We start from the raw sequence: 26,415 nt of genomic DNA, 5'->3' as shown, positions 1-26,415 counted from the left end.
AAGCATCCTACATTTTCTTTCCACAACAGGGATTTATTTCTTTACCATATAACATTTTTACTATTTTCTCTTACCATAAAATATTATTCAGTGACAGGTCTGAACTCTTTGGTCACAGTCTGTAAGACTATTAAGGCTTGTTTTCCACTTCCTACAAAACAAATATAAACCCCCAGAAATCTGAATTTGAAATGTGTGAGTCATTTTGAACATTATTTTTATGAATGAAGTAGAATAATTTTCTACTCTGCTTCTTGAAGAAGAACAATGTATGTTTATGATCTTAAAAATACAACAATATAGCCATGCTAATTTTACAAGTAAGGAAGCTGTTGTAAAGAATCAAGCAGCAAAAGAGTTTTTACTGGAAATAGTCTGTTTATGGAACAGACATTGGGTTTTCTGGTAAATTAATAAATTGTAGAAATGTCTATTTTCAACATTTTCTAGAATAAAAGTGAATTCCCCAAATCCCTCTGGTAAAATTGTTTCATTTTTCCTGGAATACTGAAATATTCATTAGGAAAAAGAAAAAGAAACAAAGCAAACAAAAAACAGAAGAAAAAATAAAAGGATCGTTTGATAGGCTAGTTGTTAGGGTATCCTTTTGCCTTAAAGTGAATTTGGGTTCCAATCCTTGCTCCACAAAATGTCTAAAGACGAAATGCTGATAAATACAGGAATTCCAGACGTGAGGATTCCCTTTTCGTGGCTCAATTTAGTTGTTTCTCTAGATGACTGGGTAAAGCCTTTTTTGAAGTGCCTTGAGAGATTGTGTTTAAATCCAACGATTAGACCTGGCTCTGAAAGCAGGTTAACGTTCTGTCTCCTCTTTGGTTTTTTTTCATGATATTTTAAAAGAAAGTGAAACAGAGAACTGGCTAGCATAATAGCCATAATGTCCATAAATTGCTGTAGATGCAGACTTTCTTAAATGCAGACGTCTAACTGGCATATTATATATCCTATCATCATTCTTTTATTAGTTTTCCTTTTGGTAGCAGGAAAAGAAGAACAACAAACACAGCTGTTAATTATTTTTCTAACAGCTGAAAGAACTCAACCTCGCTCTTCAGTGGTTGAATTGGATTTTTGCCCACCAGCAGTGATATACTTATTTTTCAAAATATACATCAAAAAAGGTGCATGCCAAGTCAGATCTACAATTATATACCTATGTAAGAGAATACTAGGTATATAGACTTGGGTAAATTATGATACCTCCACAAAAGTGTAGAAAACAACCAGTATTATAGATCCCTCAATGTTCTGGACTATAGGTGGGTTTCATCCTTTTGCTCTGGTTTTCTTTTAGTTCCAAACCATGACCAGCTTACTGCTAATGGGTAGTAACAAAAACACCGTGTACTAACAGAATATGAATATCCCATTAGCATCAGGCCTTAGGTGACCTTTTTAAACTCCCAACTTGCAAGTGTGTTCAGAAGAGGTTCAGAGGAGATGAAATCTGAAACAGTGTTAAATATGTCAGCAGTGGCCTGCTGGCACGAGGGTTGTAAGCCAAATGGAGTTGAGCTCATTTAGGAAATAGTTGGATGTTATTAGAAACCTTTTCTTAGAGGAGACAGAATCACAGCTAAAGAAGTGAAGAAAGGAGAGAGAAAAATGACATGACAGGGCAAGGGGGAAAGAAAGCTAATGAAAAAGCAAAGTTAATATAGCCTTAAAGCTATAGCCTTATAGCCTTAAAGCAAGTTAATACAGACTTACACAAAGTGCCTTTTGAAGAAAAAGATGGAAATTGGTCTTTCTGGTTATGTCTAAATTGCTGGTCTCTTGAGCATGTGCATCACCCTGTACTGTCATGTGAGTCCTGGCCATTATCATCCACTGGCTTCCATGCGCTTTTCCTTTCAAAATAAGGAAAGCTTGTGTAGGCAGAAATGGAGTTACATCACACCCTGGTTTGCTGCTGAGGGACCTAGAGGCCAGGGCATGCCATGACCTCACTGCTTAGCAGGCTTGGTCCTATTATAAATTATACACACCTGGAGAGATGAAATGTAGTGCACATTCCTACACGTTATTTACATGGTAGCCCTAGACAGCAAGATGCTCCCCCCATACTCAAAACAAAAAAAAAGTACTGTAACAGTACCAGAGATATTAAAAAGAAAAACAGATCCAAAGACTGTTGATGTTGATTGGACTGGAAAACAGTTCTCAAAATGTAAAATCTTATTATCCCTATCCTGAACAGTGGTTCAATGCTGTGAGTCATCATGACTCTAGAGCAATCCTTTTAAGATTTCTGACAATGATGTTTTGCCTCTGAGAGAGCAGAATAGGAGAAAATAAACTGGTTTTAGTCTCTGACCTGAGAATATTTGGGACAAAAAGAAGGTGGATTTCATAGAGGCTCTTTTGGGCTTTGTTCCCACAAAAGATCTGTTGCCTCTCTTAGCATGGCAGTTGTTCCCTCCCTGACCAGCTATTCTTGCAGGAATGTATGAAGCTCCTTTTAAGTTCCAGCATACCACACCAAGAGGATAAAGGCAGATCTTTTCATTGAAGGATGGAGCTGAAGGTTTCATCTGTGATATTTAGGACTTACCAGATTTGGAATGTAAGTTTTTATAAACATAGCCATTAGAAAACCCTTTGTGTGTTGGTTAAACATAACACCAAGACCCCAACGCTAAAAATGTGAAACAGCAAAAGACTTAATCCTAACTCTCGCCCTGCTCCTTTGATTACGTAAATATGATGCACAATAATAACCAAGTCTTACAAAAACCAGCCTGCTTCTGGCTTGTGAATGAGTCCTTGGTTCCCCTCCTAAAGCGTAATTTGAAGGGAGGGGAAGGAATGATGCTTCCAAAAGCACAGCAGATTGTGAAGGGTGCAGCTGGAAGCAGAGACATGGGAGGAAAGGCTGCAGCGGTCAAGATAATTTGGCAGAGTGCTATAATCAAACAGGTACCCAGAGTTTTATCAAATATTCAGATGGACCAACTACCTTGGCCCCGTGGCCCCTGATAAGCAAAATAGCCAAACACACACGTCCTCTCTCTGGAAAGAGTAAAGGAGCCCTCGGTTTCACAAGTGCCACTGTCACACTGGCAGACGAGTGTATGTGAAATCCTGCTAGCCCAGTCCCAGAGATGAGTCGTGCTACTGGAGTTCCTGCTCTGTTAGCAGCCCCATCCCCTACATCACATCCTGCCTAGCACCTCTGAAAACTGTGCACTTTTTTTGGTATACCACCATTGCTAAATATTTTAGCTGCAATACACAACACGCTTGTTCCACCAATCGAACTGAAACAGATGCTTGGCCCATGGGGCTGGAGGCTAGATGGCCATTTAAAGAAAAGTATGCATAATTAAATTCTGTCTCATTTTACACCTTATCCTCCCTCTCCCCTTTTATCTCTAGCTACCATTAACAGGCTCCTTTTCATTCTCCCCCTTCTTATCCTTTTTCCTTCTTTCCCTTTCATCCTTGTTTGTGTCTTTTTCATTTTCCCTTACTTTAACTTTTTTCCAAATCCTTTTGATCATCTGGCCTCTCAGCCCCCCCAGTTCTTTACCCAGCTGTGCTCATGAGCTTTTCCATTTTATATCAGTTTCCCTCTCTCTTCTTTCTTACTATATTACTACTTCTTCAGATGAATTAAACCTTATTCCAACAATCCCATGACCCAATCTTCAGCGCTGTCTGTAACAAATGTTAGTCACTGTTCCTTAATGAGCAGATTTGGGTGGAAACAAAGCATATGGCTGGAAGGAACAGTGAGGAAAATGGGGTGATAAAATCAGTGATATGAAAATGAATTTAATTACATTATCCTTATCACTGTATCATACAAATGCTCATTTGCTTTGACAACAATTTTCTCTCAGCGTGTGTGACATCTTAGCCATATACTTAATGTATAGCATTGTCTCATATACAGATAATCTTTCATTTATTATTAAAAAGCAGTGAAAGATTTGTCTACATGAAATCAGACCTGCATCCTACCAGCAGGTATATAATCTTCAGAGCAAATGATCTTGCCAAGAATGTCTGTGCAGGTCATGTATACATATATCTGTTTTAATTATTCTCATATAAATATGCTTGTTTTCTGTAGCTGTACATAAGCACATACACAGCAGCAAGGTACACAGGAATACAGGGTAAGTTATCCAGTTACAAATTAACCTCATTAGCCATTAAACTGGTGCAAATAGAGTTATTTGCTTACTTTCACATGCTTTCAGGCAAGGTGCCTCTGCTTTGAGTCCTCTCGTAGTTTCTCAAGTTTTTAGCTTCAAACTAATACTCTTGAACTTATGTTTCTTGTCTAGCAGTCTAGCATCCTTTTTTAAAAAAAAAATAGTGATAGTCCCCCAGCCTTCCTTACTGCAGCATCTGCACTTTCCCAAGCCCTCTGGTCATGCACTGTGACAGTGGTTTGCAGATGAAGTTTATACCCTTCAGACTCCATGTGCCAGAACAACATGGAATTCAAGTTTAGGAAAGAAATGCCTTTGAGTTTAACTTGCAAGACTCTTGACATCTACAGGTGCTTTGGCACACCTTCTCCTAATCTAAACTGATCTCTTCTCTAAATCCACTTTTTTTTTTGTCAACAAATGAGGCTGATGTGTCTCTTCTTTCCTCCCTGAGCTCTCCTTATGCAACAATGTCCAACTCTCTCCTGCACAGCTGAATCCCGCTCTTACTTCTCTCTGTTCAATGATAATGAAAATATCACCACCCATACTAACCCATGATTCTTCGACTTAAATCTGTTCAGAACTGGTCCTTGAGGGTGAACCAGGAGTCCTGTGTCAACTAAAGTTATTAGTCAGAACTGGTGGCCCTTGGTACTTCTTTTTTTTCCCCCAGAGAAACATTACACGGCTTTTTCAAGTAAGCCAGCTATTGAGGATGACATATTTTGTAGACATAACGTAAACTCAGAGAATCCCCTCAGCGTATAGTACAAAGCAGACCTCTTAATTTGATAGTTACAATTCACTTCATTACAACACCTGAAAAAACACCGTTTTCTCACTATTTGCAGCATTCTAAAACTATTTACGCATGAAAACTTCTCTAATATTGGATTAATCTTCTGCAAATGCTGTTACAGGTGTATGAGTAATATCCATGTTTATTTCTTAAAGTCTTTAAAATAGTTTGCATTTTACAGATTGTAATTTGTCAGAAAACCAACACTACACATACATTACACATGAAAGCTCATCTTTACGATGACACTCTGAGCAGATCCAAGAGAATGCCACTGATATGTTTTCTGATTCCTCCCACCTAAAGAACTCAGTGAATTCATAAAGATAAATGTCATCAGCTGAGATCAGCAATCATGTAACATATACATACATAATCAGGACTTTCTAGGTCTTTCATTTGTGCCTGGCAGAGTGCTCTCCTCCAGTAATTTTTTTCAAATGGGCTGGACAGAAAGATCCATGTAATATAAGTGGACCATTCTTATTCCAAATATCCTTTTCATGTTAGCTAGACTCCACAGCCTCCCTAGGCAGCCTGTTTCACTGCTCTGTCACCCTCACAGGAAAGAAGTTTTTCCTCATATTCAGGTGGAACTTGCTGTGTTCCAACTTGTGCCCATTGCCCCTTGGCCTGTCATTGGGCACCACTGAAAAGAGTCTGGCGCCATCCTCTTGACACCCATCCTTTAGATATTTTTAGGTGTCAGTCTTCTCTTCTCCAGGCTGAACAAACCCAGGTGCCTCAGCCTTTCCTGATAAGAGAGATGCTCCAGTCCCCTGACCATCTCCATAGCTCTCCACTGGACTTGCTCAAGCAGTTCCATGTCCTTCTTAAACTGGGGAGCCCAGAACTGGACACAGTACTCCAGATGTGGTCTCAGTAGGGTGGAGTAGATGGGGAGGATAACCTCCCTCGCCCTGCTGGCCAAGCACCTTTTAATGCACCCCAGGATACTGTTGACCTTCTTGGCCACAAGGGCAAGAAGGTCAACCTGCTGTCCACCGGCACTCCCAGGTCCTTCTCAGCAGAGCTGCTTTCCAGCAGGTCAGCCCCCAGCCTGTACCGGTGCATGGGGTTGTTCCTCCCCAGGTGCAGGACCTTGCACTTGCTCTTGTTGAATTTCGTGAGGTTCTCCTCGGCCCAGCTCTCCAGCCTGTCCAGGTCTCGCTGAATGGCAGCGCAGCCTTCTGGCTTATCAGCCACTCTTCCCAGCTTGGTATCATCAGCAAACTTGCTGAGGGTACACTCTGTCCTTTCATTGATGAATGTGCTGAACAGGACTGGACCCAGCACAGACCCCTGGGGGGCACCGCTACTTGCAGGCCCCCAATCAGACTCTGCACCATTGATCATGACCCTGGATCCTACTGTAGGTAAAAGGCACACATGAAAAGCCACACACCGTGACTTTCTCTAAGTGACATGTTAGAAAAAGCTTTTTCTCTATATGGGAGACAACAGATACTAGTCAGTAGGGAGGGTTTATTCCTCTGTTCAAACTTGATAGGAATAAAAATGCAGGACTAATGAATGTTTGTCAAAATGGGAGATAGGAAAAAAATTTTTCACAGGAGTGGTCAGGGACCTACAGCATTAACTAGCGTCTTTCCTGGAATTGTGGCAACAGACAGCTTGGTCTACTGCTTTGATAGGGTAGGAGAGACAATCTAAAGAGGGAATATAGAAAGATATCAACAAAAACCATGGCCTTCTGACAGTGAACTATGACACAAAGGTGTCTTGAAAGAGTATTGCCACCATCATCCACTGGTGGCTGTCCACGGTTTGCGAAATGGGCTTAGGACAGAGCCATACCTTTTTGTGTGCATAAGTGGGCACACTCTTGCTCCTTATTCTCATCTTGACATTGTTCAGCCAGAGCATGCTGGTCATCTCCTTCAAGTACTTCTTAGTCACCAAAATGTGGTAGCTCCCATAAGTCATGATGGTGAACTCACAGGGTTCAGTAGCCCTGTGTGTTCTCCTCTGTACAAAGAGACCAAATAGGCCTCAGTCTGGCCTTTCACTTCCATCTTTGCCTCATCTCTGCACAGCTGCATGGCGAAATCAGTATGGACAATGGGGACCTGTCACAAGGTTAGGATGGTACTTAGTATCCTGAAATCCAGTGTAAGCACTGAGGGAGCTGCACTGTTACTACTGATTTCACTGGGAACAGGACTTGATCAAATCGGAACAGTACAACTGGTAAAAGTGATAAGGCAGACAAATCAGGCACAGGCTTGTTCTTCTACTAGTGCGGTCATGAAAAAGCAAAAATATTTTGATTTCTCCTTTTGAGTTTTTCCCAAGTTACTCTGTTCCAGAAGCAATGTATCCCTGGTTTTGAGGCATTTCAGAGATTTTATAGACAAGGGGTAGACAGAAGCAGTTACTTCCAGTTAGGATATGGATTATTCCAAAATGTTTGGTGCTCAGAGGGGAGAAATTCTAATCTAGGAAACTTTTAACTCCTCCTATCTGCAATGCTTTTGACCTCAAAGGTTATTGTACGTAATTCATTCAATTAGATACTAAAGACCTCTGTGAAGTCATTGTTTGCACCTGAACCTTTGAATTTTGCAGAGTTATAGCCCTGAAGTTATAGAAGTGTTTTAATCTAGGTGTTTTATAACTTGCCGGTGCTTGATTTTTAGTAGTATTCTTTTAATATATATTCTTTATTTGTACTGTAATAAAAATACGGATTTGTGATGAAAACTTGTTGCCTCTGATTTAGCATCTCCCTGTCTGGAAACAACATACCCTTGGTTTATAGTGCCAGATGATGACTGGTCAGTTCCTTAACATGAGAATATTTTCCTCAGCAATGCTTGCATCTGATCACTGCATAGGAGAAAGAAGAAAACAACATTGTCTCATCTGCCACAGAGATTGATCTTTTTGATAGCTGTAACTAATACTACTATGTCACCCTTTGAATGTGTCTAGGCTTTTTTTTTTTTTTAATATGGGCAGTGGTTTTGCCCCAAAACACACCAGTAATTTCCATTAATACTGGTGTGGGGGTAAATAAACCCCATCTACCATACTGCAGCTTTCCTGTGCATGGAATTCCCATTAATTTTAATCAAAGTTCTGCACAATAAGCAACAGCAGGATCAGCGCTCATTTTGAAAAGCAAAGTAATATGTAATGATTCACCACATCTGCAAAGCCTTCCTGACTTTTATTTATCGTGCTTTTATTTTGGTAATCATTCTTGTCTCATCAGAATGGTTATTTAAACTTGTGAGAGGAATCCATTTCAGCATTATGTTTTAGCACATACATTTGTATCCATCATAATTCTTAATTTAGACTTAATAAAATAATTTAAGTTAGTATAAAATCAATTATTAAATAATTGATCTTTTAGCACAATAGTGCACGGAGCAGGAGAATCAATAGCATTCACAGACACAACAAATTTCAAGCTATCATTCCCGATGCCTTTGACAAATCAATGGGTAGTTGAACTCCTACTAATTTTATGATGTGTAACTTGCTAAAAAATTTCACTACATGCAGATAAAGTCATTCTTTGATTGACTACATTTCTGCTCTCATTCTCTCCAGTGCTTACTCCCCGCTTTGTCTCCTCAGGGCCACACTATTTAAATAAGCTCCCATTATTTTCAGTGGAATGACTTGCTAAAGGGAAATATTTGTGTCCCTTCACTGGACATCTGCTGTTGGTATGAAAGCAATCAAGAGGAAAAAATGATGGTATGAAGCACATTTAACTTTCACGCCTCTTCATTCTGCACAAGCGAACACCAACAAGAATTCAATCATAAGTATATTGAAATATATTCCTCCCCTTTCTAAAAAACCAGAAATAGTTAAAAAAAAGAAAATACAGAGAAAAAATACTAAATAAGAGAAGCAGGTTTTACAAGTGAACTGTTCAACTTTGTAGTTCCTCCCGTGACCCACTATTACCATTTTTTCCAAGAAATATTCAAATACTTCCTAATACACAAATATGAAATAAATTCTACAAATGACTAACACAAACTCTGTAATTTCGAGTTGTCATCATTATAACATATAATTTAGTTATCAAAAACTTTTTAACATATTAAGGTAAAAAACTGCAGTCAGCACAGGTGGTGGTGTGAGAGGTTGTATTACATCTATGCTCATATGCTGCCTCTTTGATGGATTCTGCATCACTGACTACTGCATCTGCCTGCTCAGAATTGCTTCTGATGAGATGGTATCGCAGTGTTTTGCAACTGTATAAATTGTTGTTAAAGTAGACTTCACAGAAAAAGAAAAAAATGTATTTTTTTTGCTGAAAGACAGTTACAAGATATAAAGTGCTCTTCCTTCTATTCAACTACAGCTGTAGGAGAAAAATCTTAACTTCATGTTCCAATAGGAACCAATTTAATAGCATCTCATGCATCTCATACAACAATTGCATCAAAGTAATAGTAGGAAGTTGTCTAGAGGTACTGTTGACAATGTGAATGCTACATTGCTAAATGAGAGTTAGTAATGAAGCTGCAGAAGGAACTCTAATTCCACCCATCAATGACTGTTTTTAAGACCCATGAAGAGAAAGAGAGAGGCTGAGTATTTCACTTCTGTTTCACAAAGTCCTAATTAGCTGTAAATGAACTTCTGGAAAAAACTTACTCTTAAGCCAAGGCACAGCTATTATTATCTGGTGGAATGAACCCAAGATGTCAGAAATACATTCTCCTAACTGGAGACACCATCTGAAGGGCTCTCGTAGACGTGATCAGTCAATGTTAGCACCGATGGCATCAGACATTACTATTCCAGTTGTCTGCTTCAGTCCTTTGCCTTATCTGAAGGCATCTGAAAAACAAACTTTTGTCAAGTATTTCTAGGGATTACTACTAAAGGGAATGTTCTCTCTGATGGGAGCCTGCAGAGAAACCCAGTCTGGAAAAGGGTTTATCTATGAAGAGGGGTGGACTAGAATATTTTTAGCAGAAAAAATTTAATGCTATAGCTCTGCTGGTATAACTCAGTGTGCGTTCCTTCCGTTACGTAATAAATGTTAATTTATATTGGAACAATTACTCTGTCTTGGAAGATAGAGAAGTTAGCTTACTTCACAGTACTTATCTCCTAAATTTTGATTCTTCTGGTCTCATTCCTTGACATGGTTGATTATAGAAGTACTGTGTAGAAAGAATGGCAACTTGAAGTTCAAATGAGTAGGGAGAGGTAGAACAGTACAGAACTTTGAAGACAATGAAATTAAGCCTAAATTTGTAATAGAAAAGGATGTTAACCCAGACGAATGACAAGATCAAAGCAACGAGTGACAGAGATGATATTACAGTCTGTATTTGTACAGACTTTGAAGACTGAATACATGAATATTTGCAAGTATTTGCATTTGATCAGTCCTGTGTTTCTGTTTCTTTCTGCTCCTGACCAATCCTATTCAGCCATCCACAAATCTGAAGGTTATACACTCTCTGCTGGCATAAGTAGGTGTTTGTTTAACAGTATTAGGTATTCGAACTATTTTGCTCTTGCCTTTTGTATGTATCTCCTGACATTGTTGACAGAGACACAGTTGAGGACATATGCATTATGGGAGGAGCTAAGAACAAGAACAAGTAGTGAAAGAAGAACAGTGAAGATAGCTTTTTTATTTTTTTACAAGTGACAGGAAGCTAGAAAAAATACCCAAAGCCATGTAATATATTTGAATGTGCAAAGGGGGAAAGCAAGATGGTGCTGAGTGCAGTAATAAGCCTTAATGGCCCTGATCAGCCTCACCTGGGGCCTCCATCCACACCCTCTACCCAGTCATCCCAGGAGCCCCATTTCAGCTCACCTTGGGGCTTTCAGTCTCTCCTGGAGCTATGCTGTAGGAACACTGATCTCCATGTATCTGCCTACCGGCCCTGTTGACCCAGGCCCCAACCTGTAGGTTGATTCTGAACTGGATCTTGGACCTGTCTTATCACTATGGACCTGCTTGGTCAACAACAAATATGATCCTAATCCTGACCTGCACATTGTCTTCCTCACTTCATCTCAGACCTGACTTATTGCTGTGAACTTGCCTGATGATCTGGAGCCTTGGTTGAATCTAGCCAGGCTCTCCCAGACTGCCCTGCTGTGGTGGGTTGACCCTGGCTGGACACTAGGTTCCCACTAAAGACACTCTATCATCGCCTTCCTCAGCTGGGCAAGGGAGAGAAAATAGAACAAAAGGCTCATGGGTTGAGATAAGGACAGAGAGAGATCACTCAGCAGTTACCATCATGGGCAAAACAGACTCACCTTGGGGAAATCAGCTGAATTTATTACCAATCAAACCAGAGTAGGGTAATGAGAAAGAAAAATCTTAAAAAGACCTTCCCCTCAACCCTCCCTTCTTCCAAGGCTCAACTTCACTCCCGATTTTCTATACCTCCTACCCTTCAGCAGCACAGGGGAATGGGGGTTGCATTCAAATACAAAACATAGTCTCTGTTGCTCCTTCCTCCTCACGGGGAGGACTCCTCACACTCTTCCCCTGCTCCAGCATGGGATCCCTCCCACAGGAGACAGTCCTCCATGAACTTCTCCAATGTGAGTCCTTCCCATGAGCTGCAGTTCTTCACAAACTGCTGCAGCGTGGGTCCCTCCCACAGGGTGCAGTCCTTCAGGAACAGCCTGCTCCAGCGTGGGTCCCCCATGGGGTCACAAGTCCTGCCAGCAAACCTGCTCCAGTGTGGGCTTCCCATAGGGTCACAGCCTCTTTTGGGCACATCCACCTGCTCCAGTGTGGGGTCCTCCACAGGCTGCAGGTGGATATCTGCTCCACCATTAACCTCCATGGGCTGCAGGGAGACAGCCTGCCTCAGCATGGTCTTCACCTACATGGGCTGCAGTACCCCACCCCTCTATCAAAACCTTGCCATTTAAACCCAGTACACCTGTTTACCTTGTTGGGGCTGATGGATTAGATTCCTGGTCCCTCTCCTGCTGGGAGGCATTATTGCACTCAGCTCCTGGTTCCCCATCCCTTAGGCAGCAGCTGATCCTTTCTGTTCTCTGACAGAAAGTTCAAGTTCAAAGAGGCCTGCTTCTCACATATGCTATAGAGTGATAAAGTATTTCTAAGAGTAGAGTTAAAAGCCACAATGGTTTTAAGTCTTTGTAGATTGTTAAACACAATAGATTTCTAATAAAATATTGACAATTAGAAGACAAGACAAGATTTGGCTCACAGACATCAAAATGCATCAAACACAACCTGGTATGAGGTACATGTTCTTCCTTGCCATACAAATCACACACGTGGGTAGAAGGAGACTATGTTGATTGTGGAATCAAAAACTTTGCTTCCAGCAGAAGAGACAGCATTGCATATAGAGCTAAATTTTTTATGAGTTTACAAGCTTCTACCAGCCTAGACTACACTCTGCTTTATCCATCTTATTATAGCAGAGTGTGAGATTATGAAATAGATTTTCTTCCACAAAGCAGCTCTTTGTACTTGGATTTGAACTAGCAGTAACCACCTCTGTAGAATGCCATCTGCTGCTCTTTGCTCCCCTCCTGACGTTCAGATCCTAAAGGTCCCCCCCACTGTTTTCCTTGGATACTTCAGACTTTTTTCTCACCTCTATTTCAGGAACTTCTGATTAAAACTCGTTTATCTCTGGCATTTAAATAATTTTTTTCAAATATCTGGATGTGTTTTCTCTTTCAAGTCCCAGCCATGGTTTAATATCATGGCCAGGAGTGACCACGTAGAAATTCCTCAGTTATCATCAAAAATGTTGTTTTTTTAACAAATGGAATCAAAGAAGACTTTTGTTTTTATTACCACCAAACTTCAGAGTGATCAAGTGAATAAGGCAAGGTGTCCTTGGAACAAAATGGATCATTGTCGTTGCTTGCACAAATCATTAGCAGTACCGAAAAAAAAAAACCCACCAAAAAGTGCAGGCTTTATTACACATGGCAATATCTGATAGGGAGCAGCCACAGTTGTGATTAGCACATCTCAGTGCCAAATGAATGATCAGGGATCAATTCCAGTGCCAGCAAACCCCAGCAGCAGTAAGCAGGAAAGATGATGAGCCTCTACATTTTGTATGCAGCAACTTTTGCAGCTGGTTAGATTGACCTTACATTCCAAGGGGTTCTCTGTTGTTCCTTGGAGGCAGGGAAAGGCAGGGTATGGGTGGATGTCATCTGTTAAGGACAGTACTATGTCCTCACCCTACCCCTCAACAAAAAAAAAGGGGGGGGGCACGCCTGACTTTTTGAATAAACACTAGGAGATATATTCAGAACACTACATATATCACTGAAATAGCTCTTCAGTAACAAATGAAACCTTTACATCTATGGATATAGATATATTAAACATGAAACAATATAATTGAATATAATGCCATCAATAAATCTTGGCACATAGATAAGCACACTTTTTTTCTTTTTGAAGCTTTTGACAAAAAATCAGCAGTGAAAAGGTGAAGAGTATCAGTAAAAATCTGGGTTAGAAGATAAAGCTACGTAAAGGTAAGTTAACATGGCAAAGGGGATGTTGCTCTGTATTATAGATGAAAGAGTAACAAATGGGAAAAAAACCCGTTTAGATTTGGCATATTCTCCCTCAACCTACAGAGATGATGTGATTTTTCTTGAGTGGTCCTCCTGACCAAGGATTTGCTCTGGAATTTCACCGTAGCAGAGAAGTAGATTTGGTAAGAACAGAGAATTGGAATCACTGTCTGTCTTCTAACAAAGCACATCTTACTTCCGCTAATCAGCTGTACTTAACTAAGAAAATGTGCCTGTCCTGTGACAAAAATTACTTTTCCATCACATTTAAACAATAGTGTCATTGAAAGACTCATAAAGAATGGTCTGTCTTAGCTTTAGAACAAGACAGAGTGGGCTAGTGAAAAATCATTCTTGTCTGACTACTCCATAGTGCAAAAAATAGCAGATGTTATCTGCTACTCATCCAAAAGATCAGGTGGCAGCCCTGCAGCCCACATTCTTGGCCACTTCATCGGCATTGTCGTGGGTCAAAAAAAGGCAGGGATGTTTGGGCCTTCCTCCAATATTTGAATACGAGTCTTCACTTTTCTATTTGTGCTGTAACACGAGCAAGACAGTGTTCCTGCTTCATGTCATTATAGGAAGGGTGACTTCATGCTACAGATTAAGCAGGATGGCCTTGATGTCTTATGAAATTTGAGATATGTTTACTTGTTCTTATGCCAGCAATACGGAACAAATAGCATTGTGAATATCATTAGCACCTTAAAGGAAAAGTAATTGTTAAGCATGTATGTACATCTATCCTGAGAACTTTTCCTTGACATTGGTCAAGTACTTCTGTTTCCACATTACGATAAGTATTTGGACCTCAGACCTCTCTAACCAGTAATTCTCCCAGTTCTCTATCAGTTTGGAATTTCCAAAAATCATTTGTCAGAAGTAGCTCAGAGCTCTGGGATATTGGAAATGGATCTGCAAGAGAACGATTAGCAGGGAGAGGGCAGCTGAGCCAGACAAGTTTGTGTAATAAACAGTGTAATTATTCATAATTTATCATCCAGCTGTTTAATTTCCCCCCAGTGGGATATATACAAATTCCATATTTAAAAAAAAAATAAAAACTTTGCAGTGGAAACTGGTTGTGTGTGTTGCTTGGTGATGTATATTAAAATCTAGAAAATCGTTATGACAACTTCCAGATTATTTTTGATCCTTATTACACATCCTACTGCCTCATTCTTTGGCTCCTTTCAGCGGGAGTATTTGTATTTGTGATATTTGTGAACTTCTATGTTCCTAAGCTGAAGTGTGTGTATGTAGGGACCTGTAATCAGGTATTTCTTTGAGGTGATCCAGTTCAAGAACAGATGCTTTTCAGTAAGAAACGATCAGCAAAGTATTTTTTTTTCCATATGCTTCCAATCCCCTTTCCTGGCACAGCTTAGCCCTTAATGAACTCTCTTGAAGGCATTCTTGGAATCAAACCACTAGTGAACCTGTGGGTTTTGTCTAGTGTTTTCTTGATGCTTTAGTTCTTCTTTGTAGTGTTTCTGGACTGTTTTCATACGTGCTCCAGTACTAAAACTCAGCGAAACACAGCTAACAATTCCTGACCATCCATGCATGACCTGTGTTTTCTATTGTTCTTGTTGGTCTAGCCATTCCCTGGAGCTTAACTGTTTCTTAGATTTACTGTAATTAAAGCAGAATGGTTATGTCTTTGAAGGTTAAGCACTTCAGCCTTAGTCCTACTAAAACTATGACCAAACACTCTTACATGCTCTTCTGCAATCCACAGAACTCGGCGACTTTCTGTCTCATCTTCATTAAGCTAACACTAGATAGCTGTGGATGCAGGCATGGAGTTTTCAATTCACTGTTACAAAGACGGGGTTGAGAGTTAACGTTGCATATCTGACGACGACACTTTACCACAGTGTGTTAGGATTGACATTGGCTGATCGGAGACACAATTTTATGTGTGTCTGGCATTGCAAACCTAGAGAGAAGTTACCATTAGCATAAGCATTGGTTTAGCTGTTCGTTTCTGGATTTTTACTGACAGATCAACTAGAAGACACATTTTAAAGTTAAATTTACTGTAAATTAAATTACTTATGAGACTTCGTGAGGGTTTTTTAAACAGTTTTGTAGTTACAAAGGTAATGCTTTCAAGAGTAGCTAAAGTTTCTAATTTTCACAAGCTGTAACTGCAGCTTTCATAGGATATAAAATTTACATAAATTATGTACCCAGGAAAAAAAAGTAAAATAAAAAAAATAGAATTTTTATTGCAACATACCCCAAGGTTATCAAAGCTTTGTGGAATTAAGGTAACTTTTTTCGGGCAGAAGACCGGGAAGTTCCAGGCAAATAATAAACGCTCAGAATTCAAAAGAAGTCTGACGTCAGGAAACACAACAATTAGTGCTATTCTGCCCCCTGGCGTTAACTTTTGAGGTAGCTGCCTTACCCCCACCCGTCAAAAAGTTCACGTCCCTTCCTGAAGACTGCATCGCATACCAAATGCATTAGCAAAAACATAATAGAGCAGTGTCCTGACAACAGCATAGCTGGGCGATCACTGGAAACGATACAGCTGTGTGCCTAAGCTTGAAGGTGATGTATTACGTGTTAAAATAATACAAAATACGCACAAATCATTAGTGTGTTGCAACTCGCACCTCCATATGGGGGATGGGTAGAGTTAAGACTTCAGTTGCAATGAGAGTGAAGCCGGCTAGCTACATACGAGAGTATCACAGAAAACAGAGGACCTGTGCTGGAGCAAAATGAAAACCTAGAACCTGAGCTTTAACGTTTGTGTTTGCCAGCTCAAACCCTGAGTTGTAGCATTATCGAGATTTTTTTTCTTTTTTTTTACGGTTTTATTTGTAACGCCCAGGGAATAAATAGGCATTAAATTTGGCCACGCTCGCACCTGAAATAGAAAGAAAGCTGTAATTGAAAGTGATAGCCAACAAAAATATCTCCACCTCTAGAAGCCCAGTTTAGAAAGAACTGATTTAAAACCAATAAACACACCCTTGCGGTGTCTTGGACACCAGGAGCCAAGCCCCATAGTGAAAAAAGATTGTCAAGCAGCTCTATTTCATACACGACTTAGAAATAATTGCCAGATATCGCAGACTGCGAATAACGAAAGGTAACTGCCATTTCAACATGATCTTACTTCCATCATCCACTATCTCACCCTGCCAATTCATGACGTCATTCTTCACTCACAGGCGTAAGAGCTGCCACCCTGCTTCGAGCCGGGGGGCCGGGCCGGGCGAGCCCCAGGGGTCCCTTCCCACCTCCCGCCCACCCCGAAACGCTGCGGAGGGGCGAGGGGTGGCTGTAGCCGAGGGCTGGGCAAGGAACTGAAGTTTTATTAGCAACGCGCGAACGAGAAGCGATTTATTTACAACACGGTGCCGCTCGCCAGCCCCGGCGAACCCCATTTACATCTGAATTTCCTTGCAGCATCAGCCCCTGGCTGCCAGGGCAGGGCTCTCAGGCTCGCGGCTTTGGCGGAAGACCGAGCAGCGGCACCGAACTAGTTCTGACAGACTCCGGCTTGTCTGTAAAAACAAAACAAAACAAAACAAAACGACTGTGAAAAGCCAGCGCTTTCCCCTTCTTTTATAGTGACCCTTCCCCACGCCGGTGCCTCGGGGCAGCGCCGGCCCGGGGGCGGCCGTCCCCTCAGGGCCCCGTCCCGGCGGGACGGGTAGCCGCGGCGGCCCCCACTTCAGCGGCTGCAGCCCTCGCCGGGGCCGGCCCGCGGCGAAGTTGCCGAGATGCTTGGTTGAGGTTTTTCTTCATATTCTTTTTTTTTCGGTTCCTCCTTCTCTCCCCCGCTGTCCGGGAACTTTCGACATCGTCCCGCCAGGCACGGAGCCACCTCCTCTGCAAACAAAGCCGCTCTCGGGGGGAGGGGGGGGGAAAGCAGCGGGAAAGAGACCGGAGCTTTTCGCCTCCGCCGGTGACGGCCGCAACCGAAATCCTGTCAGCGGCGCCCCGCCGCTGCCAGCCCGCGCCGCCTCGCCCTCTAGCGGGGGAGAGCGGCGGCGCCGGCGGCTGGGCGTGACTTTCCGCGCTCCCTTTAGCCTGCCTGCCTGCCGGGGGGAACCGCGAGTCAGTCAGGGAGCCGAGCTAAACCGGGACTAACGGCGGCGCCGGGCGAAGAGCTCCGGGATTAAGGGGGCACCCGCCACCCCACCCCGGGCACCGGGGGAGGCGAGCAGCGCGGAAGGCGTGGGGCGGCGGCCCCCGGGGCGAGGACAGCGGCGCGGCCGGAGAAAGGCGGGTAGCCCCCGGCCACTTCGCGCCCCTCTTTCCCTGCCCTTTAAAAGCGACGAGAGGGCGAGGAGGGGGAAAACAGCCCGTGGGGCACCAAGTGGGGGAGTCCGGCTCCCCCACTCCCCGCCTGCCCCACTGACTTGGAGGGGGGCGAGAGGGGCGCCTCCTACTTTGGCAAACACTTTGGCACTTTGCTGGATCCGGAGCAGGAAGGGGTGGAAATATGGGGAAAGTTGGAACTTGCCTGGTTACTTTGGCCGGACTTTTGCTGGCGGCGGGAGCGCAGACGTTCACAGGTAAGGAGCCGCCTCGCCTTCCCCGGGGTCGGCCGGCCCTCCCGCGGGCGGGGGCGGCGGAGGGGCAAGGGGGGGGTGGGGAGCGCTGCGATTTCAGAGTCGGTCGAGGTTTGTTTTTTTTGTTTTTCTTTTTTTTTTCTTTTTTAATAATTTCTCTTATCTCCCCGTCCCCCTGGAGGGGCTGACACTTCGGAGCCGCCGCGTACATGGCGGGGCGGGAGGGGGGAAGCGTCCGGAGGCGGCGGGATGCCGTGAGGCTGGCGCCCCGGTCCCCTAAGGAGAAGGGCGCTGAGGAGAAGGGCGAGAGGCCGGCGGGGCTCGGGCAGCCCGAGGGCAGGGCAGCAGGGACGGGCGCGACTCGGGCTCGCTCCGGCGTTTCTCCGCCGCTGACTTCCCGAAAGTTTCCCGCTGCCCCGGCGCGGGAGGCGGAGGGGCGGAGGTGAGACCCCGCCGCCCCCACCGCCGCCGCCGGGCCCCCGCCCCCGCCGCTCCGCCTGGCGACGGAGCTGGCGATGGGGAAGGAGAACTTGCGGTGCTCGCCGGAGAGCGTCCCGCCGCCCGCCTCGCCCCGCCGGTCCCTCCTCGCTCGCCCCCGGAGCTTCCCGCCTTTCCCCCTGCCCGGAGGTGCGGCTGCGAAACGCCGCCGGAGCCGGAGGTAACGCCCTGGCACCTCGTCTTCGGCAGCCCCCAAAATCGTCGCCTGCGAGGGCAGGGCAGAAGCTGCCCGCGTCTGCGGGGTGTCGGGGTTCCCATCCAGCCGAGGGCTCGGCGAAGCGCTCCCTCGGCAGCGTCTCTCTCTTCCCTGAAGTCCGAGACCTGCAGATGGTTGTCTTGGTCTCGAGTCCTCTGCCTGCACCCCTGTCCTATTTATATGTTGAGGAAACCCATAATTTCAGACAGAAATTGGGATTGTGAAATAGTTCTGTGTGCTCCGCTGCAAAGAGTAACTTCACATTTTTTTGTTTGTTTTGTTCCTAACACGAAGTGAGTGCAACTGAAAAGCACGTTAAATTGAAGACATCTGGTCTTCAGTTCATGCAAAGCGTGCTTTGATCTGGTGGGAAGCAATACTTTTGACTTTCCTTGTTGCTCAGGCTGCAAAATAATTTATATTTTATACATTACACGTTGCTTCTATGCTACGCTGTAGCTAAACCAAGCTTTATGGCTAGGAATTGGTGGTCTGTTTTAAAACTTTGTTTAAAAATAATAATAAAAAAAATCTGGTTTTATGTTAGGTTCCAGGGACCTTCTGTATACCTAGCTGCATTTCCCCAGGTTTCTCTCCAGCAGTTTTACTGCGGATGAGATGGAAGATCCCTGGGCAGAAGAATGTTTTGTACTGAGGTGATATATAACAATGATGAAATCTTTTCCAAACACTCATGTTAGGATGAAGCTATGCTCTGTAGTAAATTATGGAACTGAACTCATGTATATTAGCCCTATAACTCATTAATATTGGAAGTCTAGTGTCCAGGCTTCAGTGAGAGCTCTTGCTCTATTAAAATAAATCCATAACTCATTGCTGACCTGCGTGAACTGTCTTCTTGTTTAAAGTTAAGTCGGGGTGACTCTTCTTCTCCTGGATATTTAAATGGCATGCAGGATGCTGATAGCATACTATGGTCAGCGCTTAAGTGCTGTTCGTGTTGCTGAAGAACAATCCCATATTAGTGTTAGATTTGTATCTGTTGTATTCATTTCCCTTGCTGCACGCTGTGGAAAGAACGGTGACATAAACCACAGACAATTCACAGATGATTTGTGCATACAGTTTATTCAAAAGGTGAGATTCTAGCCCTTCTGAAGTACTGAGTAACAGGCGCTGTGATTTGCATGCTTCAGAGAGATTGCAAAGGATGCCACGGGATGCAGGATCTCGCCAGCTTTCTCTCCGTGTGTGCGTACGTACGTGTACGTTAAATATTGAATGTAAAGATTATTTGTGAAGATGCACGTACAGATGTTTTTTTTAATATTGATTCTTGGCGCTCAGAGCAAAATAGATGAAATTTCCATTTTCGTACTTTACTGTTGGAAGTGCGTGCCTGGGAGTAATTTTTGCTTGGAGGAAAAAAATTGCTGTTGCTTTTGTTAAAAGCTTGATGCATCGGTGTCGTAGAAATTAAATTACAGAAAAATCTGTCCTTGAGTTAGGTAGTTATCTTTTGTAATAGTTGTCCCTTGTTGCAGATGGGAGTGTTATGTCTAACCTATAGAAAGTTTAAAAACAAAGGAAAAAGAAACAAAACCAACTCCATGCATGTTCTAAGCAAAGAATAGCAGTGGGTGAGTTAAGTAATCTTTGGCATTTGTAGTTTCATTTTTATTTTTAGTTTTCTAAAATGACTGATTTGTTTTACAGAGATTGGTTCTAACATTAGTCAGCTATTGTTTTATTTGAGTTTCTTATTTAGAAAATAATCTCACTGAAAGATCAGATCTTGGCTTTTTAAGGCCTGGAAGCTGTCAAGTAATCTTTTGAAAGCAGCTTAAGAGTTAATAACAATGAGATTCTCTCTGAGTCCTTAACTAAAGAATTTAAAATTCTGGATTCATCAGTTCAAGAAGCAAATGGTCTCAAGAACTTGAATTCAAGAGATGTTACTGAAAATGTTGTATTAAATGGACAATGCTGCTTATCTTAAGTCTTTAAATATAGCCGGAATATTTCTGCAAGAGTAATTTTGGATTTGGGGGTGGGTTTTTTTTAGTTTCTTTATGAGAAACTGTAGCACAATTAGCTGGTTTTGTTTATAATTTTAACATAAATATCGTTAAGTGGTCCCATGCAAAGACTGAATGCTAACATTACAAAAGTTCCTGAAACATGGTGTTCTGTCATATGAAATGCCACCTGACTCCACCGTGTTCCTTCTTCCGTCTCCTTGGTAGATTATTCAGGCTAGAGAAAGCAATCCACTCCTGCAAGGGATTTAGGTCAAACACAGATGTGGGAAGTTAGAAGGGACAATGTAAGCCTAAATATTAGGCCTTGTATAAAATGAACGGCCTGGATGAGTTCTGTCAAATACCGAAACGGGGAGCTGAAATTGAATGTAAGGAGATGTGTAATAGAACTCAGAAACTGTTCTTACAAAGGCATCGTGTTCAGATAGATGGAAATTTGCACACAACCTGAATTGAGATTGGTGCTTCTTGCTTATAACCTGAATCTGACCGCAGGAGGGCTATTATTAGGCTGTTCTAGTCTCTTTTCTTATTGAAAGAGACAAGGTTGTATATTAACACACTCTCTTTATGGTACTGGTTTTAAAAGTTTTAGTTTTTCTCTGAGAAGGGATGAGTCCTATTGCAGTAAGAGAGAGATAGCAACAGACACATGGACTGACTAAAAGTGCTTATAGGAGGCCATTTGTAACGAACTTTGCACCAGGACTAGTGGCAATTATGAGGAGAAGAACAGGAGGAAAAGTGCTGTACAAAAATTGAAAATTACTTTTCCTAGTGACTAGTAAAGGTTTTATGTAGACAATAGTTGTCCTCAAGCTATTTCATGGATTAAAATTACAAGAACTTGCATTCTGAGTAGATGTGCCTTATATTAATCTATTTAATTTTTGGGTGTAGGCACTCTGAAAACAAGGATTGCATTTTCGAAAAACAGATGTGGGGAAGGAGTTTGACACGCTGAAGTTGAAACTTACTGTGATGATGTTGATGTTTGGTGACTGCCGAGAGAGAAGATGAAAAGAAAGAATATAGGTTAAGTCTTCATTCCAGCTGAAATGAAGCTCCTGGCAAATGGAGCAATGTATAGAAAATAAAAAAGTTTCTGGTATAATTAACTGTGTGTTAAAGAAATTTCTCAGAGTATCTGGGATCACTGTTTGGAAGTCTTTAATAGCTCTTCTCACTTTACCAGCAAAGAGCGCCAAGTGTGGTTGTATCTCATTTTAACAAATGCTGCTTTTCCTTGCATTGCTTATTCCACCCTCTTTCCTTCCTCTCCACCCATCCATCAAGGCCATATTCCTGCACTTCCTAAGGGAAGTAACATATGCTAGTGAAAATGCAGCTTCATTAGTGGCTGACCCAGTTGTCAGCTCATCAACAAAACTGAGTTGAAGTTCATATTGTAGACTTGGCCTTACTAAACAGTGAGAGCCGTGGGGAAGATTCTCAAAACAAGCTCCTCTGTCAGGTGAATAGGTGAATGACTGGATCTGTGTTTTACACTTAAGAGTTTTAATATTTAAAATAATCCATCAAATTAATGGAAGCATGTTGAAGAATTGGCTTCTAAATATGTTTTTCCTTATTTTTTTCAACTTTTGACAGTTAGAAACAGATGAAATAAAGTTTGTGTTCCTCTGTAAACTGGAATTTTTAGTTTACTTTTGTAAAGTAAAAGTTTTATTTGTACTTCAGAATGCTTCAGGTAAAAATGAGAGTCAGGGCTTTGGAAGTGGCACATTTTGTCAAAGAAGAAACTGTGTGGTGGGTATGCGGGTTGAATTTTTGAATTGCTTTTATTTAGCTATTCCTGTCTTGTTCTTGTGTCAAAAGTTAGTGAAATTAAAAATCACATCCTTGTAATATTTTGTAGGATTTATAACACTGGAGAAGAAATCCTGTGATGTATATTTGATCTCATGATCTAGCAGTTGTCAAAATCCATGAGGAAAACAAATCACAGTGTCCTGAAACAATATAACAGTATATAATTTATGAAAAAGTAATATATTTAGTGCAAACAAGTTGCTAGATTGACAGCTAGAGAGACCAAATCCTCAGGCAAATCACACAACATCTTAGGAGAGAGCAAGTAAGCTTCTGAGCTCCATCTCACTAATGTCATTTGAGTCTGACCTGAAAAAACGTGCAGATCATTTATTTCTCACGTGTGCTCGCTCATACACTGAGCTGGTCAGCAAATGTGTCAAACAGCCTAGTTGCCAGTGGCCAGGTCAGTTTTACACATTACTGCTGAGACAATTGGTTCAGTTGGCACCGTTAGATTCAGCTAGGGGAAGATAATAGGTGTAGACTTGACAGAACGAAGTCCGCTGATGATGTGGGGCCAGGACCTGTGAACTGATCTGTATTTCACATGTTGCAACTTCATGCTAAAGGAAATGCCATTTGAGAGGGAGATATCTTGTGTTTAAAGCTCATTAGTATTGCTGTCAAACACTTATTTGAGGCAGCTACATCTCTAAGTTTTAAAGATGTTTCCCCAGAAAATGACATGCATTTATGAACCTTTTAGCTCACATCTACAACTCTTGTGTAAAGAAGTAGTTCTGAACATTTTCCCAGGAATAAATTGTTTGTTGATGTGTGAATGCAGCTGCATTATCTGCTCAATTTCTGTAGGAAAAAGGGAGAGAGTCCTTTTTATTTCATTTGATTTTGCTGATGACTTCCAGATCTGTATTTCTTATTTAATGTGTAACATTATCTATGTATTGAAAAGGATTTGAAGAAAACCAAAACCAATTTGGAGCATATGATCATATATTTAAGAAAAAAAAGTCTAGCAGTACATTTTACTGTGTCACTTCATTCACCCCTCTATGTTCACATACTTTCTGATTTTTGTAGTGTCCTCATGAGTCTTGCCTGCTGTGATCTGCTGCTGATCACTAGGTGTAGCTGCATCTCTAAATCCACTTTTCTAAGCACTGAAAGAGGAAGGGCTGTAAACTGGGCTTTATGAGAATGTAGGTGTATTTGGAGCTGGGGAGGCGTGAAAATATATGATGGATTTTTGTGACCTAGAGATTTTTAATCCATTGGTAGCTTGTTTGCACCAGTTTGATTCTAATACAAATGAACTTTTAATTACTTGTAAAAAGGCTGATTTCAGTATCAGTGTTAGTATTCAACAGAAGGATGAATGAATGAATGCTCGAATATATCAAAAATACATAATAAAATACATTAAATTACAAAGAAATTGTCAGTACTTCCCTAGTGGTTTAAATGCAAGTGTTATTGCTATAGAGGTCTGATAAGGTTATATCTTAACCATCTAGATTCATCCTGTCTTAAAGAAAAGCTTAAGTGTTGCGTGAGGATATGCCTTCTTACAACCTATTAAGAAGCTTTTTGTTCCATTCAAAATAATTATTTTCAGAAATGATGTTGCTGTCAGTGGAATTCTGTGCTGATTTTGGAATAATGTGGTGTGCTGATTTTTAAGCCATGTGACTTCCATTAATGTTAGGAGGAGGCACAGAGGGTAAGTCCCCACATATGCTTTAAGAGTGAAGGAAAGACATTTTTGTGCCCAGATTTCTGAGAGTAATAACAGTAAAACCAAAGGTGTATTTATGCCTCTAACATATACTCGCACTCAGTAGCTGCAGGGAGTATGAAAGAAGTGTCTCGACCACAAGTGTCTGACTCCACAGTGACCCTTTGTCACATGAGGAGTAATGGTAGGAACCAAAGGAAGGACCAAGTTTGTTCAGGCAAAACCGCAGCACTATTAGCAGGAAGGAGTTCTGAAAACAGCTTAGAATTAGAGTGGTTGGGGGTAAAGGTGGGAAAGAAGGTATAACATTTTCTGGAAGAGTGTAAGAGATTAACCTTACTCGAAAATAAGGTGTTCTAGACAAAAAGCTGAAGTCCTAAAGGCAGCTAAATTACATCTAGAAAACAGAAATGGATTTATAATTATTAACACTTTCTTATTTTTGTCATCTTAGTTTTGAACCCATTTGTCTTTAATAATGTATTCAAGGCTCGAACATGTCTTCTGACAGCTTTACATAGCAATAGTTGATTACCTTTACGCATATGGTTAAGTGTAATGATGTTAATGAATCTTTAAATTTTTTTTTCTGTGGAATCGTGTAAATCCAACATTTTGCTTATGAGTGTATTTGTTTTCCCCCTTTCCCCGCCATGTGTAATCTGCTCTGATGTAGAGAGCAGTAAGTTCTGGTTACAGTAGGGGTTTTTTGAGGGTTAGATTGGCCTTCTCCCCCCCCCCCCCCCCCCCCCCCCCCCCTTTTTAAAAGATCTTCTTCAATATTCAGCTATTATAAATATCTTTTACAGCACTGTTTTGCTAACACCAAGAAATATGTTTTTGCTCTGCAATAACTAAAAGCTAATTACCTCTTTCATCACTTCAGCTCTTCATCTTCTAGGAGAATGAAATAGAGCATCACATGCCTATATTAGAGCAGGGGTGGGTTTTTTGTGTGTGTGGTGGTTTTTTTTAGGTTTTTTGATTTGGGTTTTTTTTTGAGGTTACAGCACAGTTATGCTGGGGAAGTTTTCAGAAAGGTCGAGCATTATTCCCTTGAATCCTATTGCCTCTTTTATCCTTAACTCTAAAATCATATACTGTTTAGACTATTTTTGAAAGTAATATACTGCATCAAGTACTTTTGTCTGTGGCTCTTTGTTTTAATTCTGTAGTGTGTAGAAGTAGGCTGGTTAGATGAAAGAACTGTTTAGTTGTGCTGATAAGATGCTGACATAAGATGGAGGCGGATGTTACTGGAGTTTCTTTGCACTTTCAGGTACATGGATAGTGGAGAAGTGATGGCTTGAGGTTTTCATAATGGAGTTGTTCCTACAGGTAAATGAATAGAAGGGCTTTTCACATTTGTTTTTCTGGTGAATATAGACTAGGCTGAGTAAATAATTTCTATCCATGACATGCACTTCTATACTTGTGTATATTCTTGTGATCTATGCACTAGTCTGTATGTCTGTCTTAAAGTTGATGAATTATTACCCTTTAGCAGACTTCTGCATTTTTCATGGTGTACTCGCAGCAGAGGTAGTTGCAGGGGGCTTGTATTTTTTTGTTCTTTTTATTCTCCTTCTAAAGTCAAACAATTCCTTATTTTGGGAGCTGGTGCTTAGTAATTCTGCTATCGCTTATACAGTAATTTATGACAAAAAATGGTCGTCTATAGGCACATCTTAGTTACCAGGTCTACATAGTTTCTGAGGGTATGAAGACAAAACAGATCTTCAGTCGTGAAAAAAACCCCAATATTACCATGTTATATCTCAAGCAGAGGCTGAGATTTTGTAAAAGGATTCATGTTGTCTTCTACCTGCCTAGAAACCCCCGTTCATCTCACTTCTGCTACTTTCACATTCATGGCTTTTTCCTGTTTTGACAAATAGTTCAGCTAACAGTTGAAAACAAATACGCACATCAATTGCCGTCTCAATGAACTGTGTTAGGCCCCTGATCAGACATAACTATTTTCTCTGTAGTTGTTTGGTATAGTTGCTGTCTCTTCGTATGTGATTTGTATATTTGTTTTGTTTGAAAAGAAAATTTTCATTGTTACCTATTCCCTCTTCTATCCTTCTAGTA

General features: G+C 41.6%; 1 protein-coding gene across 9 annotated transcripts in view; it reads left to right on the top strand.

The window, feature by feature from the left end:
* The first annotated feature begins 17,742 nt into the window (after positions 1-17,742).
* Positions 17,743-26,415, top strand: part of PTPRM (protein tyrosine phosphatase receptor type M) — a 495,513-nt gene continuing 486,840 nt past the window's right edge. For all 9 annotated transcript variants that reach the window (XM_075084712.1, XM_075084711.1, XM_075084710.1 and 6 more), the window contains exon 1: positions 17,743-18,095. In XM_075084712.1, the coding sequence (XP_074940813.1) occupies positions 18,023-18,095 (73 nt within the window). In that variant the 5' untranslated portion in view covers positions 17,743-18,022. The remainder of the gene's footprint in view (positions 18,096-26,415) is intronic.

This window comes from Phalacrocorax aristotelis, chromosome 2, assembly GCF_949628215.1.
Source record: "Phalacrocorax aristotelis chromosome 2, bGulAri2.1, whole genome shotgun sequence".
NCBI classification, from domain to species: domain Eukaryota; kingdom Metazoa; phylum Chordata; class Aves; order Suliformes; family Phalacrocoracidae; genus Phalacrocorax; species Phalacrocorax aristotelis.
Note: the sequence above shows the minus strand (reverse complement) of the source record. Positions and strands in the feature narration are given on the sequence as shown.